At 47.4% G+C, this 17,804-nt stretch overlaps 1 protein-coding gene across 1 annotated transcript in view; it reads right to left on the reverse strand.

Annotated features, from left to right (window-relative positions):
• Nucleotides 1-17,804, reverse strand: part of PAX5 (paired box 5) — a 192,102-nt gene that overhangs the window by 79,692 nt on the left and 94,606 nt on the right. The window contains exon 7 of the mRNA XM_004271448.4: nucleotides 7,541-7,670. Within this exon, the coding sequence (XP_004271496.1) occupies nucleotides 7,541-7,670 (130 nt within the window). The remainder of the gene's footprint in view (nucleotides 1-7,540; nucleotides 7,671-17,804) is intronic.

A 17,804-nucleotide genomic window follows, 5' to 3' on the forward strand; every position in this document is an offset into this window, starting at 1 on the left:
AAGCACCAGGCCAAGACTGCGTGGACCATGCATGAAATCCTTACAGGGAACCTGTGAGGGAGTGCTATCTTGGGGCCCATTTTACAGATGGGGACCTTGGGCATGGAGGCTAGTAATGTGCCCAAGGTCACGCAGCTAGAATACGGAGAAGCTGGGCTTCAAGGCCAGGCAGTCTGGCTTTGCTGCTGACATTCTCAGTCATATGCTAAAAGAAATGCCTTCTGGAAATTTAAACTGGGATTTTTTTTTTAGTCCATCCAACCACATATTGGCAGCAGGCTGTGGAAGCCAGGGCCATGGATAAGCCGCAGATCCAGCTCTAACTCACTGGATGTGGCCTTGAGTAGGTCACCTCCCACCTCTGAACCAGGTTCTCTCAGACTGTGAAGTGAGCAGTTGCTCTGCAGGACCCTCCCACCCTGCCTGTCTGTGGTCGGATATTTGCCCCAAAGGAGGCTGGGAAGAGCCAACCCTGGATCCCAGACATTCCAGATCTCCTTTCTGGCCCACACACACTTAGATGCCCCCTTAGTGGCTCTCAAACTCTTCCCCGTCACTGTCTCATTATAGCCTCGAAACAGCCAAAGGAGGCAGGCAGGGCAGGAATTGTCATCCCCATTTCATAGATAGGAAAACTGAGGCTCAGAGAAGACAAGCTATTTGCTGAATGATAGGACAGTTAGGTGGCAAAGTCCAGGCTTAAACCTGTTCCTCTGACTCCTGGGTCTAGTGCTCTTTCCTTCAGCCCTCAGCTATTGCTCAGATGAGAAAGGTGGAAGAGGATGGACTTACTTGCTTTCAGGTACCAAGTTTGGGATACAGAGACTCCAAACATTGAGCCTGGGGGATACCAGCAAATCAGAGCTGGTGGTCTTGTGGACTCGGCAGCCATCTGTCTGTCTTCGTGGGTGCTCATCCACTGGCCCATGTATGTTCCCTGTTGCTTAGAGTGGACAGTGCCCAGGGGATGCCTCAGACCCCAGGACCTGGGTCATGTACCAGGCAGGTGTTTCCCAAAGTTGTTTAACCAGAAGAAGCCTCCCTCAGTCTCCACCTGCCATTCCAACTGGTGATGCAAAGAGACGGTCCTCAGGGGAAGGGGCCAGAAAGGACACAGGCTAGCCCCGTTACTTTGTTTTCCCAGGCAAAGGGTCAGGTGGGCACAGCCAGGGGCAAGACTGCCAGGTCCTTTGCTGGTATCCACCTGCTGTCCTCCCTGGCAGGTAGGCACAGTGGCTGCCCCATCAGCAGGCCTGTGGCCCAAGGATACACCTGCAGATAATTAGTCCCAATCAGGACAGGCCCAAACTGCTGAAGATGTAGGAATGGGCGGGCCATGTCACTGCTTTGCAAATGGTGAGCAGTTTCTAAACCGTGGCCCTGGCTGGTAGAGCAGGAGTTTAACTTAAAATTTAACATGGCATATAAATGATGGAGAGACATGGACTCATTCTCTAATGAGATCTCCCTGGGCAGCGGGAGTGTGAGGGCTAGGGTGGAGCAGTACACAGACCAGCCGCTTCCTAGACCCCAGGCTGGCAGTCTAGCTGAGCACCCTGTGAGGAGGGGAGAAGGAAAACGGGTGGGGCTGGAAGACTCAGCCCTTCCCTGAAGAGTTCAGGACTGTGTCAACACATCCACGAGCACAGGTGGAATTAAATTAATGCCACGTGGTGACACGAAGGCCCATCCTAACAGCTCTCAGGGGCATTCCTTCAAGGTGTTCTAATAGCTCTCATTGGGATCATCAACTGCCCCCAGAGGGTGTTTTGAAATTTTCTGGGGGCTTTTATATGATTGACAGGTGTTATTGGCTTGTGGTGGAACAGTCCCACACAACAAAGAATCTGCCTTTATCCTGCACTATTTTCATGTCCTGCCCAACATTCATGTAGCTGGTAGGAGAGAAATCTGCTTATAATTCTTTAAATCTAGAACGGAACTTCATTCTCATATTAATGTGAACTTGCAGTTTCCATGGTCTTAATAAACACTGAATTTTCTAGGAATGCAACTACTGTGTAAACTGAGCAAAGCTTGTACTTTGTTTTATTTGGAGCTTTGCCAAGAGTTCCTCACCTATTCGTAAAATCCCACTCACAGTATGTGAAACACAGTTAAGTCTGTGTTCGGGATTGTTGCATTCGTGGTGATCCTGTGCATGGAGCGAGCCATGGGCTACTCCATTATGTCTGGCAGTTTAGACATGCCAAATATTTACTTATCAAAGTACATAGCAGTTAATTATAAACAATTTCACTTTCACTTCTCCTTTATCTTATAATTAGGGTATTATTTTGATTTTATTTGAAATTACTTGTGAAGATAGACTATATTTTTTCTGAACTTAATTTCAGGAGAGTAAAGGGGCAATGTAAATATTTGTTATTCCCTAGGGGACACTGGGTGGGACTGAGCAGAGAACCCCAGTGTCAGCACAGCACTACAGGGTCCCATTAAGCAGGGGAAGAGGCTGGGGATCTTCTCCTCCCGAATCCTCGTATGCATACATCTGATCTACACATGTGTGTCCATGCCTCTGTGTGTATGTCCTTTATATTTTTTCACACTAATGGAATCATACTAAACATATTACTCTACAAATTGTTTATTTGCTTAAAAGTATATCTTGAACACTTATTCATGTCAGCACAGATAGCTCTACTTAATTCTTTTTAATGGTTGCAGAGTAGTTTATTGTGTGAAGGAGCCATAATTTATTTAACCTACTCCTATTGATAAACACTGAGTTTTTTCCATTTGTTTTTCATTATAAATAATTCTGTCATTATTATATGGATTTAGGTATCACTGTGCATCTGTGTGAATATATCTTGAGATAAAGTCCTTAAAGTGCATATAAAAGTTCTGAGTTAGATAGTAGGTATGTCCATTTAAAATATTGATAGATACTGACTAATTTCTTTCCAAAATGATTGCACTGATTTATACACCTATGACTGTGTATGGAAATATCTGTTTCTCATATCCTCTCTAACACTGGACCTCAAGAAACATTTCAATCTTTGATAAGCTAATGGGTTTTATTAAAATATCTCCTGGGAATTCCCTGGTGGTCCAGTGGTTATGATGTGGGCTTTCACTGCTGTGTGCCCGGGTTTAATCCCTGGTCGGGGAACCACGATCCCACAAGCTGTGTGGTGTGGCCAAAAAAAAAGAGTATCTCATGATTATTTCAATTTGTAGTTTTAAAACTATGAGTCAAGTGCATGTCTTTTCCTATACCATTGGACATCTATATTTTTTCCTGTTCATTTGGTTTACCTGTTTTTTCTACTGATTTTTTTCTTCTTATTTGTTTTTCAAAATCTCTTTATATATTAAGGAAATTAGCTTTTTGTCATCTGTGCTCCACTTTTTTTTTTTTTTTTGCGGTACGCGGGCCTGTCACCGTTGTGGCCTCTCCCGTTGCGGAGCACAGGCTGCAGATGCGCAGGCCCAGCGGCCATGGCTCACGGGCCCAGCCGCTCCGCGGCATGTGGGATCTTCCCGGACCAGGGCACGAACCCACGTCCCCTGCATCGGCAGGCAGACTCTCAACCACTGCGCCACCAGGGAAGCCCTGTGCTCCACTTTAAAAAAGTATTTTATTCTTTGTTTTTTTTGGGTGTTTTTACATACATATATAAAACATTTCTGTTTTAAGCAGTCGTTTATATCATTTTTCTTTGCCTTTTGTATTTGGAACAGATTTTTTTTTTTTCTGGCCACATGACACGACTTGTGGGCTTAGTTCCCCAACCAGGGATAGAACCCAGGCCCTCAGCAGTAAGAGCGCAAAGTCCTAACCACTGGACTGCCAGGGAATTCCCTGGAACAGATTTATAAATTTATTTATTTATTTTTGGCTGCATTGGGTCTTCGTTGCCGCACGCAGGCTTTCTCTAGTTGTAGTGAGCAGGGGCTACTCTCTGTTGTGGTGTGTGGGCTTCTCATTGCAGTAGCTTCTCTTGTTGTGGAGCACTGGCTCTAGGTGCACGGGTTTCAGTAGTTGCAGCATACAGGCTCAGTAGCCGTGGTGCACGGGCTCAGTTGCTCCGCGGCATGTGGGATCTTCCAAGACCAGAGCTCGAACCCGTGTCCCCTGCATTGGCAGGCGGATTCTTAATCACTGTGCCACCAGGGAAGTCCTCCCTGGAACAGACTGTAAAAGGCCTTCCCCACTCGAAGTTTATTAAAAAATTTCCCTTATTTTTTTTTCTAGTTTTATTATGATTTCATTCTTTAAATTTAATGTTTTGATCAACCTGGAATCTCTTTTGATGTAGAGAATGAGGTATGGATCCAACAGGCTTAACTGTCCCTACACCATTAACTAAATGATTTATCTTTTCTCCACTGATTTGCAATGTTGTATCTGTAAACACCCACATATATTTGGATCTATTTCTGGATGCTCCATGCTGTTCCATTTGCCTATTTACTTCACTTTCAGTAACAGTTTTAATTGTTGTAACTTTATCATAACATTTTAAAATATGCTATGTTTTACTCATTTCTTTATTTCAGAATTTTTCTAGCTACCTTGAGTGTTTATTTATCCAGTATTTGTGTCATTTTGACAAGTTTTAAAAAGTTGGCATTTTGATTGAAAATGCTTTGAATTAATATATTGCTTCGGGGGAACTGACATCTTCATGATACTGAGTCTTCCTACCTAAGAACAAGCTATATCTCTCCATTTATTCTTTTACGTTCCTTAGTGGAGTTTTAAAGTTAAGTTTATTCCTCAGCATTCTACCTTTTTTATTTTGATGCTATTGTTAATGTTTTCCCCTATTATTTTTCTAGCTAGCTATTGTTTACTTACAAGAAAGCTAATGGTTATATTTATAATTTTATACTATTATATAAGTATTATATATTTAGAATTAGAGTAATTTTAGTATTTCAACATTAGGCATAATTCTGACTTTGAGATATTTATATTCTTTTTCTGCTCTGTGATGTGACTTTAAAATAGATTGATCATAATACAAACAAGTCTTTGGTCAAGGGTTTACCTGAAAACCCAGCCCACATCCACACTTAACCTTCTGCAGATCCTGGACAGCTAAACCACCCAGCTGGCTTTTAGCACCAACTTTCTAAATCAGGAGTATTCAACTCAAATTCCTTTCCAGGTTAGGCTTGTAAGATAATGAGAAAGCAGGTGGGTGGGGGCCATGTCTCCAGGGGCTGCTGCCACTAAGGCCCCGCCTACCATGACCATGTGGGAATACGGCCCAGTCTGGCCAGATCCTCTGATTTTTCAAGGGAAGCCAGAGATCCAGATTTATAAATTTTCAATGTTGACTCAAATTTATAAAAAGTCCTACATGGGGCCAACTAACCATATCTGTGGGCTAGATTAGCCCTTTGGGCAGCTGGCCACCAGTTTGCCACGTTAGTAGACAAGAGTCTCGGAAATGCAACTATAGTCTCAGCGTTTACTGGATTATCTTCCATCTAAATAGGCTTGTGCAGATGGTAGAATATGTCTTCCTGTGATCTGTCTAAACCCATGAACCCCAACCCTAATAACAAACCCTCCCTCTGCAGAGCAGTCCCCTCGGGGATCTCATGTGATCCTCACAAGGGCCCTGAGAGATCAGAGACACATCCAAAGTCACAGCAAGGAAGTGATGGCGCCAGGATTAGCCCCCAGATTATCTGTGTGGTAGAGTGGCAGACTGTACTGTTCTGCTGTTCAATTTTACCTCTGCTGCTCACTAGCTGTGATCTCTGGCAAGCTACTTAAGTGCCCCGGGCTTCCGTTTCCTTGTTTACAAAGTGGATGTGACATAACAGTACGCACCTCCCAGGGCTCCTCCAAGGGTAGAACAAGTTCACCTACCAGAATGTTTGGTACTCCGTAACTACTCAGTAAAGTGACTTATTATTATTATTAACTAGTCCAGGCTTCTTTCTACCCTACCGCACCCCCCTACCCAATTATTTGTGCTTCTTTGGAAAGAATAAGGACCCAGGAGACTGAAGGCCGGCTCCAGCTCTCCCCTTTACCCCTTATATTGGGCAAGTCACTGCCCCTCCCTGAGACTCGGTTTCTGCATCTGTAAAATGGGGATGCTGTCAGAGGTCTTGTCACGGGCTCTCATGACCCCAGGGGAGAGGATTCATGGGACACTTGTGATGTTAGGAAAAGTTCATTCTGACTGAGGTTCCTCTCCCCCATCCCTGCACCGTTACTGACACCCCCCCACCTGCAGGCTCAGCAGCCCTCCAGGCTCTTGCCCCATCTCAGGTAGACAGGGGACCAAGTCACTCTTGCCTCTTAACTGATCTCCATGTGGTGCCCAGATCTACAGCCAGAGTCCTGGCTGCTCCTGCCTGAGCCCCACAAGCCCCAGTCTCAGAGCCAGGCCCTTCCTGCCTTGGGACCTACATGAGGCTATGAGAGAGCCTGTCTCGTCCAGCCCCCACCCCTGCCTAAAGTTCTAACCCGAATCCAGCCCTGATGCAACTACAGCACACTCACATTTCTCAGAACCCCTTGTCTCTGTCACTACTTCCTGTGTCTTGCCTACCAACCTACAGGGACATCCCGCTACCTTAGGCTGGACCTCAAGGCTCTGGCCAAAGTGTGATCCCTAGCCCCTCACTGTCTGTCAATGTGAAGTGTCCAAGACTGCCTTCTGCCTGCGTGGTCGGACAGCCTCCCGGAGCTGGTGGCTGAGTCTGTCCGTCCAAACTATCCCAGTGCTGCTGGAGCAGGGAGGGGTGTCTGCCTGTCTCGCCCTCCTGGCCCAGCCCCTTCACAGCAGTGAGCCTGACGTGACCAGCCACCATGAGAGGAGTAATAATCGCAACATGTATTGGGTGCTTGTGCGTGCTAGACCAGAGTCTAAGCACCTCATATGTTTACAGCATTAATCCTCACAGCAACACTGTGGGCTGGGTGCTATCACCATATTACAGATTTAAAAACCACAGCCCAGAATTCTTATATAACTTACATAGCTAGTCAATGGCAAGTTCAAACCCAGCAGTGTGCCCCCAGGGCCCAAACTCTTCATCTTTACACTGACAGCTAAAGCAGCTGGTCCTGAGCCTTCCAGAAAGGAAGCCTAAACTTCCTGCCCTTCTTAACTCCACCTCTGCCTGGAAATCTACAATCTGCCAGGAATCCCACTCATCCTCCAGGCTGATGCCAAACAGGGCTGCCTTTCTCCTGAGAGGGCTTAATCCCAGTGCTCTGAACACTCAGCCCCACCTCCAGGGGCCCCGAAATCACCCAGCCCCTCTGACACGAGGCTTCCCTGGCCCCTCTCCCAGCCCATCGTCCGTTTGCCATTTGCTCTCCTCTGGCTTTATCAGAGCGTCTACAGCCATGTCTCATCGAAGCCACAACTCCTGGCCCCAGCAGTCCCCTGCCTGACCTGTTCCAGGACCTCATAACCTCATTAAGACAAAGATGGCCAATCAAGTCCAAAAGCACCAAGAAGCCGCTTTCCTCGTCACACACACGTCCTTTCTCTCTCTCTCTGCCACTCACCCCCCACGCCCCAGGGGCCCTCACCTGTCACAATGGGGTAGGACTGTGGCCCCGGCACGCTGCTCCCGATGTCGGCAGGGGTAGGGCTGGTCAGGTTGGCCTTCATGTCGTCCAGCCCTCCAGCCAGCGAGGCCATGGTAGAATAATCGGCGGTCTGAAAGAGGAAACAAGACAGACACCTCAGCACTGAGACTCCAAGGCACCCCAGCCAAATGCCACCACCACATTCTGGGCTCAGCCAGCTAACCTGTGCCAGTGCCAAGGCCCCCAGGGGGCTCACAGACCCCCAGTATTGAGAAGGCAGATTCAGCTCGACAGAACAAGGCAGGTATCCAGAATCAGCAAGTCTCCCCAAGTGAAGAGGCGGACAAGATTCAGTGCAGCTGCACAAGAGTTCAAACCTAGCTTCCTTATGGCCTGCAGGCTTCCCTTACCCAGCCCCAGCTGGCCAGAGACAACCATCCTCCTCAATGCAAGGAGGAGGACAGAGACATCCATAAGCAAAAGCAAGGCAGAAATAAGAGTCTTGTAGACAAGAGGACGGAAAGAAAGGTTTCTGATTTCTGTGCTCTTAAACCACAGATGCAGAATCACAGAAACAAGGGTTAAAGGGAATTTGGGCCATCACTCAATCCAAATCCTCATTTCACAGATGAGTAAACTGAGGCACAAGGGGAAGAAGGCTTTGTTCAGGGTCAACAGGGGATGGTTCACCATAAACTCCCACCCAAAAGCCAATATATCAAAGCATATGAGTCACAGCTGGCAAGTGTTTTTGAATTCCAGAAGCCTGTAAACACCTGTATGCTGAAAACTGTAGGGTGCGCACATCTGATTTACCAAGTCCACACTAACCATGTGCATTTGGCCCATGAGTCATGCTCCTTTCTTTAAGCCACTTCATGAAATCAGAGCTTGCGATGAGTCATTTCCCTGGCATCCAAACCACTGCCAGAATGGTCTCCAGGCAAGGTTGTGAAGATGCCAACCTGTCTTCCCACTCAAGGACAGACTACGGTATAGGCATGAGTGACAGATCTCTTCCAACCCCCACTCCCCCGGCCTATCTTCAGTAAAAGAAATATCTGCAAACACCCAAACCAAAGAGTCTAGTTGTGCCAAGCATTAGCACAGGGAGTTTCCTCTACCACCCTGGCACTGCCAGTGGAGGACACATTCCTGTCTGTCCAGGGTTATGTCCTTGGCAGAGAGGGACAGGGAAGTGAGCAGTCTTCTGAAAGAAGTTTGCAGGCACCCTGGGAAGGATGATGAGGACTGAGCCACTGGGAGGGAAACCAGAGGAGCCACCAGGCAAGTGGCAGGCAGAGGGGACCCAGGCTCAGGCACGTTCCTGGCACTTTTCTCTGCAAATGAATTAGAAAGTACTGCCAGGGCAGCTCAGATGCCAAGCGGGGTGCATGGCAGCCGTGAGTCCAGGAGGTACTGCAGGCCCAGGCACCCTGAGATAGATTCTTGTCCAGAGCTCCCGGGGCTCTCCACCCATCTCCAGCAGAGGCTGATTCTGAAACACGCAGAGACGAACACAGGCCTGAAGCCAGCCCGGGTAGGACAAGATGGGGGACAGGCCTCCCCGACATCAGGAATCACTATAAAGCTGCAGTAATTAAGACAGTATGGGACTGGCACAGGCACAGAAAAATAGGCCAATGAAACAGAGTCAAGTCCAGAAACGGATCCATGCATATATGGAATCTTGATATATGAGAGAGGTGATGTACAAATCAGCAGGGAAGGATAAAACTCTAATAAAAAATGCAGGGTAACCAGTAATCCATTCAGAAACAAGGGGGAAAAAAGAAATTGGATCTTTACGCCAGACACAAAAATCAATTCCAGGTGGATTAGAGACCTAAATGTGAAAGGCAAAGGTATCTAACTAACATGGTCAGCTCTAGGTCCAGCCAAAAATCCTTGGGAGCAAGTCTGTCCTTCATGGAAAAGGAAACAAGTGGTCCTGGGATGCTCACACAGAGTTCCTGGTTGCTGTGAGGACAGCAGTGGGTCCTGGTCAACCTGCTGCCTTGCTTCAATGCCTCCTCCTCCAGAAAGTCCTTCATGACTACCACTCCCCAGGAAGCAGGAATCCCAGTGGTACCAGGACAATAAAAACCATAATCTTCACGACCTTGTCAAAGCTCACATTTATCGATCACTTACTCTGTGGCAGGAGCTTTACCTATATTATCCCATTTAATCCTCACAATTACCCCATGTAGTAGGTTCTGTGTTATTCCTATTTTACAGATGAAGAAACTGAGGTTTCTATTATAGAGGGAAAGTGCTTGCCTAATATCACACGGCTTCCAGGTGCCAGAGCTAGGATACAAACCTGGGTACATCTGACTCCAAAATCTCCACAATTACCCTAATGATTTTCCTATTGTGTTCTAACCCTTTAATAGGTATGAAATCATTTTGCTAGTACCAACCTTTTAAAACAGAAAATAGAGTAGTCTAGAAGAGAAATTTTCTAAGAGTCTCACACATAGAAAGAGTAAGTCTTGTTTCCTTAATCTTTGTTTCCATATAAGTGGATATGTGTGTACTAGGTGGAGATGACAATATATGTCTTGCTACAGGTCACACCCAGCAGAGTCTTCATTCCATAAAGCAGGGAGCTATTGGGAAAAGGTCACTGTCCAGACTTTACCCTACGCAGAATGGGACGTGGTCATGACATTAGCCCCCTAATTTGCTTAAAAAATTAGAAAGTAAAGCTCAATGAAAGCTCCTCCTTCAGTGCATTGTCGTGTGCAGAGACAGGAGGTCAAGATGCCTCCTGTGACCCTAGGGTCTCTAGGTCCCTCCTGTGAGGGTCTCTGGGGTTTCTGGGACCCCGGGGTGAGGACCGCACCTCCCATTTCCCTATGTTCCTGTGTCCTACTGGAGGCCTGAGCATGGTGGATGCTTAGCATTTATTGAGCTTTTCTTGTGTGCAAGATGGCACGTGAAGACCAGACATGCTCTCTGACCTTTATCCACAAACCTCAAGGGAAAAGACACGTGGCCCTGAAGCTCCATCCAACAGGGACAAGGGCACAGAGCCATTCATTTACACGGCGCAGGAAGTGGTGAGGAAAGGTTTCTTGGGCAGGCTGTATTTATCCTGGACCCAAGCAATCCCTGACCACCCCCCTCAGGCTGAGAAGAGCTGAAGGAACGCTTAGGGGTGAGACAGGAGTGATCCAAGAACAAGGCACCTCCTGCAGCAGGAAGAGGTGGAGATGAAAAAGTAGACAAGCTGGGATTCGACTCTGAAGAGCTTGTGCAATGAACCCTTGGATGAGCAAATGAATGAATGACCCCTTATCCTCAGGAGAGCCAGGCAGCATCCTAGCCAAGAGTAACATCCCTGCAGCTCTCCCCACCTCACTACCAGGCCTGGCCCCTTCCTAGACTCCAGGCTAGGCAGCTGGGTCCACAAGGGAAAGCCTCTAATTCCCAAGAAAACATAGCCGACCTGGGTTTAAGAAAATGGGGAGAGGGTGGCCAATCTTGCCTCTTATTTTAATGTCCAGATGGAGGGGTCTTTTTGTTATTTGATTTTGTTTTAGTCAATAAATTCAGTATCAAGGTTTGTCCAGTCACTTCGAAAGTTGGCTTTGAATCATCTTTTCAAGACATGAAAATCTTCAACTTGTGTAACACGTGCAGTGGGAGGTCCAAAAACCCAGTTTCCCAACCACCGATGGTTGCCAGAAGGTAAAGTGAACTTTCTTAAAGAGCTGGGGCTCAGGGGGACAGCTGGATTCATGAACCAGCTCTCACTGGCCTTTGCCATTTGTGCCTCCCACCACCCCACCTAACAGGGCTGGCCTTGAGCCCAATCTCTTTCTTTGCTGGGATTCCACAGCTCTTGCTCTGCTCCTGCATGAATCAGGGGATGCTGTCATTTCATTTGCTGTGTAATTATTCCCTAATTTCTCACCACTGTCTGTCCCCCTGAGCTGCCTAGATTTTTAAAGGCAACTGCATTCTCCCCAGTCTCCTGGGATCCCTGGAACCTCGTTCCACTGGCTGCTCCTCAGCCACTCCAGGCACTGCCCTACCTCTGCCTGGGAGGCCCATCTCATCAGCCACTTAAACTCCTACATTGTCCACAAGACCCAGCTCAAATGTCACCTCCTTGGTGCAGCCATTCCTGGGCCCCACGTTCCTACCAATAAATCATGATTTCCTTGTCTATGTTTCCATAATTGGTGTCATTCTGCACAGACCTCTATTTTCATACTTGCCACCACATGTAATGGCTGTTCGTCTGTCTCCCTCCAGGTCTCCTTGAGAGCATAGAGCATGGAACAGCACCAGAGCCCCCTAAGTGCTTGTTGAATGAATGAATGCATGGTCCAGCAGCATGACATTTTCCACAACATCCAAAACTTAGCTGGGGAGTGTTCAAACAAGAGCTCCAAATAACATGCTAACCTCTCACCTCTACCTTTCATCAAGTCAGGTGATCAGAAAACAGCATCCTTGTCCACCATGAGATGAAGTCCCTGAGGAAGTGACTTCACTGGTCTGTGACAGAATATCAGGCATTTAGCACTGATTAGAGGCAATAAAAGAAAACAGCCATACAAAGAACTTCAAAAAAAAAACCAAACAAACTCTGGAGACGTGTCCATTAGAATATTCAAATTCCATGTGAATCTCTCCTATAATTCATTACCAGAAAAAAAGTTTTTTCTCCTGACAAATGGTTAATTTGCCTCTGACTGAACAATAGGAACACTGGAAACCACTACATATCCCTCTTTGTCTTGGTTGCCAGGAAGACCAGTCAAATTCAGTGCTCAATCACCACAACTACATCAATGCTGGCGCCTCCTGCAATGATCTTACTCTCTCCTCTGCACAATTTCTGAACTTTTTTCAGCCTTAACTAACTTAGATATATGTAATTGTTTATTTTGCAGGACAAGTCCTTTTTGAAAATGGAGGCTGGGAGAGGTAGAAAGAGTGACAGAAAAAGAAAACGGGAGGGAAGACCAGGAAAGGGAAAGAGAAGAGAAGAGAATACATTATTGGGGTCTCTTTTCTTGGTAACAGTGGTATCTCTTTCCATATCGCATAGTTACTTGGGAAGCCAAGGGCTGAACAGTGGGGTTGTGTTGGTGCACCTATGTCCTTGGGAACATAGCCCCCCATCCTCCCTCCATCAGCCCCCAGCCTCCGACAGCCACAGGCAACAGCTGTGTTCCACACTGCTACTTCTCCAGGCTTTTGGAGTTCTTTCTTTGGATGTCATTTTGGGCTTCTGCTCCCTTCCCATCAGGGCTCCCTGGTGCTGTCCTTGACTATGACCCAGGAAGGGAAATGAACGAGGTCAGCAATTCACAGAGCATCCACTCCAATGCAACCAATTGGGATAAAACTTCTCTACCTACTCACATGAAAAGATGTTCAACATCACTAACTATTAGAGAAATGCAAATCAAAACTACAATTAGATATCACCTCACACCAGTCAGAATGGCCATCATCAAAAAATCTACAAACAGTAAATGCTGGAGAGGGTGTGTAGAAAAGGGAACCCTCTTGCACTGTTCGTGGGAACATAAATTGGTACAGTCACTATGGGGAACAGTAGGGAGGTTACTTAAAAAACTAAAAATAGATCTACCATATGACCCTGCAATTCCACTCCTGGGCATATAACCAGAGAAAAACATGGTCCAAAAGGATACATGCACCCCAATGTTCATTGCAGCACTGTTTACAATAGCCAGGACATGGAAGAAACCTAAATGTCCATCTATAGATGAATGGATAAAGAAGATGCGGTACATATATACAATGGAATATACTCAGCCATTAAAAAGAATGAAATAATGCCATTTGCAGCAACATGGATGGACCTAGAGATTGTCACACTCAGTATAGTAAGTCAGACAGAGAAAGACAAATATCAGTATATCACGGAATCTAAAAAAAAACTACACAAATGAACTTATTTACAAAACAGAAGAAGACTCACAGACTTAGAGAATGAATTTATGGTTACCAGGAGAGAAGGGTGGGGCGGAGGGATAGATTGGGAGTTTGGGATTGACATGTACACACTGCTATATTTAATATGGATAACCAACAAGGACCTACTGTATAGCACAGGGAAGTGTGCTCAATATTATGTAACAACCTAAATGGGAAAAGAATTTGAAAAAGAGTAGATACATGTATATAAATAACTGAATCACTTTGCTGTACACCTGAAACTAACACAACGTTGTTAATCAACTATACTCCAATAGAAAACAAAAAGGTTTTTTTTAAAAAAAAAAAAAGGCAATCATCTGTCAAGCATAGTTTAGATGGGTGGGCTCCACATTTTGTTTGCATCAATTAACAAAAACAACAAAACTTATCTGCCTACTGTCACAAACTCCTGGGAGGCCTCAAGTTCAAGCACTGCCAAGTATGCACACCCTCCTCTCAGACACCATGCTCCAGATAACAAACCGTCTTGCACTCTCAAATGTCTGAGCTAGAAGGATGCTCAGGGTCATCCTTCCCAACCTGGAAAAACTGATTCAGGGAGGGGAATGGACTTCCTTAGCTAATTTTTATCTGCATCATTTATAGCGGTTGATCCCGTGGTAGAAAGAACAGTGAACTAGGAGCAATGGCACGGGGTTCCTGCCCCAGCTCTGCCTCTTTCTCACCTGCGTGACCTCAGGCAAGCTGGGCCAGCTCTCTGAGCCTCATTTTCCGTATTAATAAAATGAGATTTAAGTCTAACCCCTTGCTGCCTGCCTGCTGGGGCGATTGTGAAAATCTGAAAGATAAGGAGAGGGATCACATTTCGGAAACTACACAGCACGAAGGGTCAAGGAATCCTAGCAGGGACTCAAGGAGGCGCATGCCCCAGGAAAGTGTGTGCTGGGTGTCATTTGGGTCCCTAGGAAATTACCTGGAAAAGGACTGCCTGGGGCTGCACCAAGTATTGTCTCATCAGCACGGGGCACCACTGCCATAGCATGGAGGAGAAAAGAAACACAGACACGTGAGAAGGAGGGCAGCACGAAGCAGGGCAGTGCAGGGGGACAGGCTGCAGGGCTGGCTGCCTCAGCTGGCCACTTGGGGCCACAAGGCTTCCCCATCACCTGCTGAGCTCCTCCAGGCTCACCGTTGGGCCAGAGGTAGCCCTCGAGAGCTGGGCCAGAGGCCAACCACTCCCATCCTGAGGGACCAGACACCTGCCCACCTACACACCTACCCAGAGGAGGACAGAAGCTGGAGTAGGGGAGCTGTGTCCCCAGGGCCTGGACTGATGACAGGCAGGAGTGTGGCTGAGGAAGCCCACCAGCCCTAGGGACAGGAGGACAGGGTTCAAGTCTGACAGCCAAGTTTGTGCTGTGTGGGACCAGGCCAGGCACCTCAGTTCTTGGCTCCTTTTCTCATTTGTAATGTGGGGATATATGACCTGCCTCACAGGGTCGTGAGAAGGCACACAGGGAGTGATAAGAAAGTCAAGCGCTGAGGGCAAGCCTTTTTGTTCTCATATTTTTAGTCCTCAGGGCCAATACACCAGTGAGTTTATCAACACCAGTATCCCAGTGTGATTTTGCAAGATGTTGTCATTGGGGGAAACTAGATAAGGGTATATGGAATCCCTCTGTATTATTGCTTAGCACTGCATGTGGTGAATCTACAATTATCTCAAAATAAAAAGTTTAATTTTAAAAAGAGTTAGAAAACAAAAAACAATTAGGTTTTAGCATTGCATCTCCACTAAACCAAATAAAGATGAATCAAACTTGAAAAAAATGTTTGCTGAAAGGAGGGACTACGAATAACGCCTGCAAAAAAGTACCCCATAATCTACAAAGTGCTACTGTCAGCATTGTCTGAGGGGAAGAACTGCCAAGAATTCTGAATGGCCTCCCTCTTCCAGGAAGCCATCCTGGATTTCCCCTCCGCTGTGTTCCTAGAACCCCAAAGTGGGCACATCCCTACCACTGCACTTAACACTCTGCATTGTATACTTAATTGCTCAGGGTTCTCATTCCCCAACTACAGTGTGAACTTCATGAGGATAGGGCTGTGTCTCCCTCATCTTTGTGACAGCAGCTCCTGGCCCAGTGCCCAGCTCTGAACAGATGTGACATAAATGCCTGTGGAACCAAATGAACAGGGACAGGTACTGTGGCCTGGCTCTGCCAACAGCATCACAGGTGCTTCCTAGGGTCATTGAGAGGGTAAGTGATGGCAAAGTACTTTTATTCATCAGAAAGTACCCTAGGCATGAATGAGACATGCTTGTTATTCATTTGGTTCTCCAGAACTGTGCCCATGCCTGGGTCAACATGGTCTGCAGTGGAATCAAGGGGCTTCCAAGAAGAGATTTGCAAGGTTTAACTGACTCATCTCTCCCTATTCTGTTTACAGCCTGGCAGGCGCCCCTCCAGCCCGCCCCCAGACACCCTTCCAGGTGGTGTGGGACAGCAGGGGAAGCCCCAGAGAGGAGACTGAAATCAGGTGTTGTGGTTTCTGTCCGGGAGAAACTTTGCCAGAAATGACTAATCCGGAGGCCCCCTTCTCCCGCCCTAGCCACTTAGAGAATCTTAGTGAGCCCCAAATCTCAGGGCCCAAAGGAGCTCAGGGGTTATGGAAGCTGATCTTCAGCTGATGCTCGAAACTCACTGGTGACAGGAAACTCACTACTTCCTGAGGCAGCTGCTTGGTGGCCACACAGCCCTGGCTACAACAAAGTGCTAAGGCCTCCCCACGTTGGTCTTGAGTGTGCTCTCTGGGGCCCCAGTTCCAAAGAATGTCCTCTCGGGGCCTAAGAAGCCTGCTTCTGCTTTTTTTTGTCGCCTCATCACCTGGTTAACTCATGCTCTTCTCACAGTCAATGCAGAGTTCACCACAAGCGCTTTTGAAATGGAAAGTGATTTTGTAGATGAGTTTTTTAAGTATTCATTCTCCCCCACCCCTAAGCAGCATGCTAGTTGTAAGCGAATGTTCTGTGCTGGTAAACCCTCCCTGGCTCCTCACTGCCTCCAGGTAATGTTGACCCAAACCATACAGGCCCCAGTCCAAATCCCAACCTACTTTTCCAGTTTCAACTCAGATCTACCTACTTCCCAAACGGCACCCTCTACTCCAGCCACACCACACACATGAACTCCTGAGCACCCCAGTCCCTCCACTCAATGCCTTTGCTCACGTTGTTTCCATCCTCACCCCAGTCCAAATCTTGTCCTCTAAGGCCCACTTCCAATGCCATCTCCTCCTGGATGGTTCCATAAATCTCTCTGGTTGAAACAAATCATTCCCTTCTCTGAATTCCCGTGGCATTTTCCCCACACCTCATCTGGGACATTTGTCCCCTGCTACTCGGTCCCAGTCATTTGGCAGCATGTCTGCTCTCCCTCTGAGATAAGGAGGCTCCTTTGGGCAGCCTGATCTGAACCTGGGTCCCACCAGTAGGCCTGGGCAGGACATATCCTGAGTGAAGCTGAGAAGGGAGAGAGGGAAGGAGCAAAGGAATCTGGGGCCCACCCTGAACCTCAAGAAATCTGTAAGAAAAGCAGGGAGAGAAGGCCCTGGGCTCGGAGCATTCCGACTCTTGTCCTCCCCAAATGCAAGAGAAGAAATGACAAAGCTTGGAGCACAGAGTTCCACTTCCGGAGGACAAGAGCTGGGACCCAGCAGCCAAGGCCCCCTGAATGATAAGAAGATGCAGTGGGGTGGGGGGATGCGGCGGGGAGACTCGTGTGGAGGAGGGAGGGGAGGACTCCCTGTTTGGGAAGCCCCAGGGTCTGCTCAGACTCTGCCATCCAGATCCTGATGTAGAGAAGAAGAGGGAGATTTCCAAAAACAAAGCTCTATCTTGGAGCAGCCAAATTCCACCAGCTTCTTCCAGGCAGTTCATGGTGGGGCCTGGCTGTTCAACCCTGCTACAGGGAAGGGAGAAGGGCAGGCAGACCCACTACCCACAAAGGAATGCAGGCCTCTTGGCTACCTAGGGGCCTGAAAGGGGGCATGCAAAGGGAGGTCCCCCATCCTAAAGTACCTGGTACAGGAGTGGGGGACATCCAGGATGCTCATAGCTCATTTTCTTTCGGACTTATTTCCCCACTGCGGGAAGACAGAAAGGCTATCCTGGGTCCATAAAGAAATGAAAAGACTTCCCTCTGTACTGCAAGATCAATAGGATGGGGGCATGGAGGTAAGCCTGGATGCCCCTCTCCACCACCTCTGCCCTGCTACCTCTGAGTGGTGACACGCACGTGCGCACACACACACACGTACACTCCCACAT

Source organism: Orcinus orca, chromosome 6, assembly GCF_937001465.1.
Source record: "Orcinus orca chromosome 6, mOrcOrc1.1, whole genome shotgun sequence".
NCBI lineage: Eukaryota > Metazoa > Chordata > Mammalia > Artiodactyla > Delphinidae > Orcinus > Orcinus orca.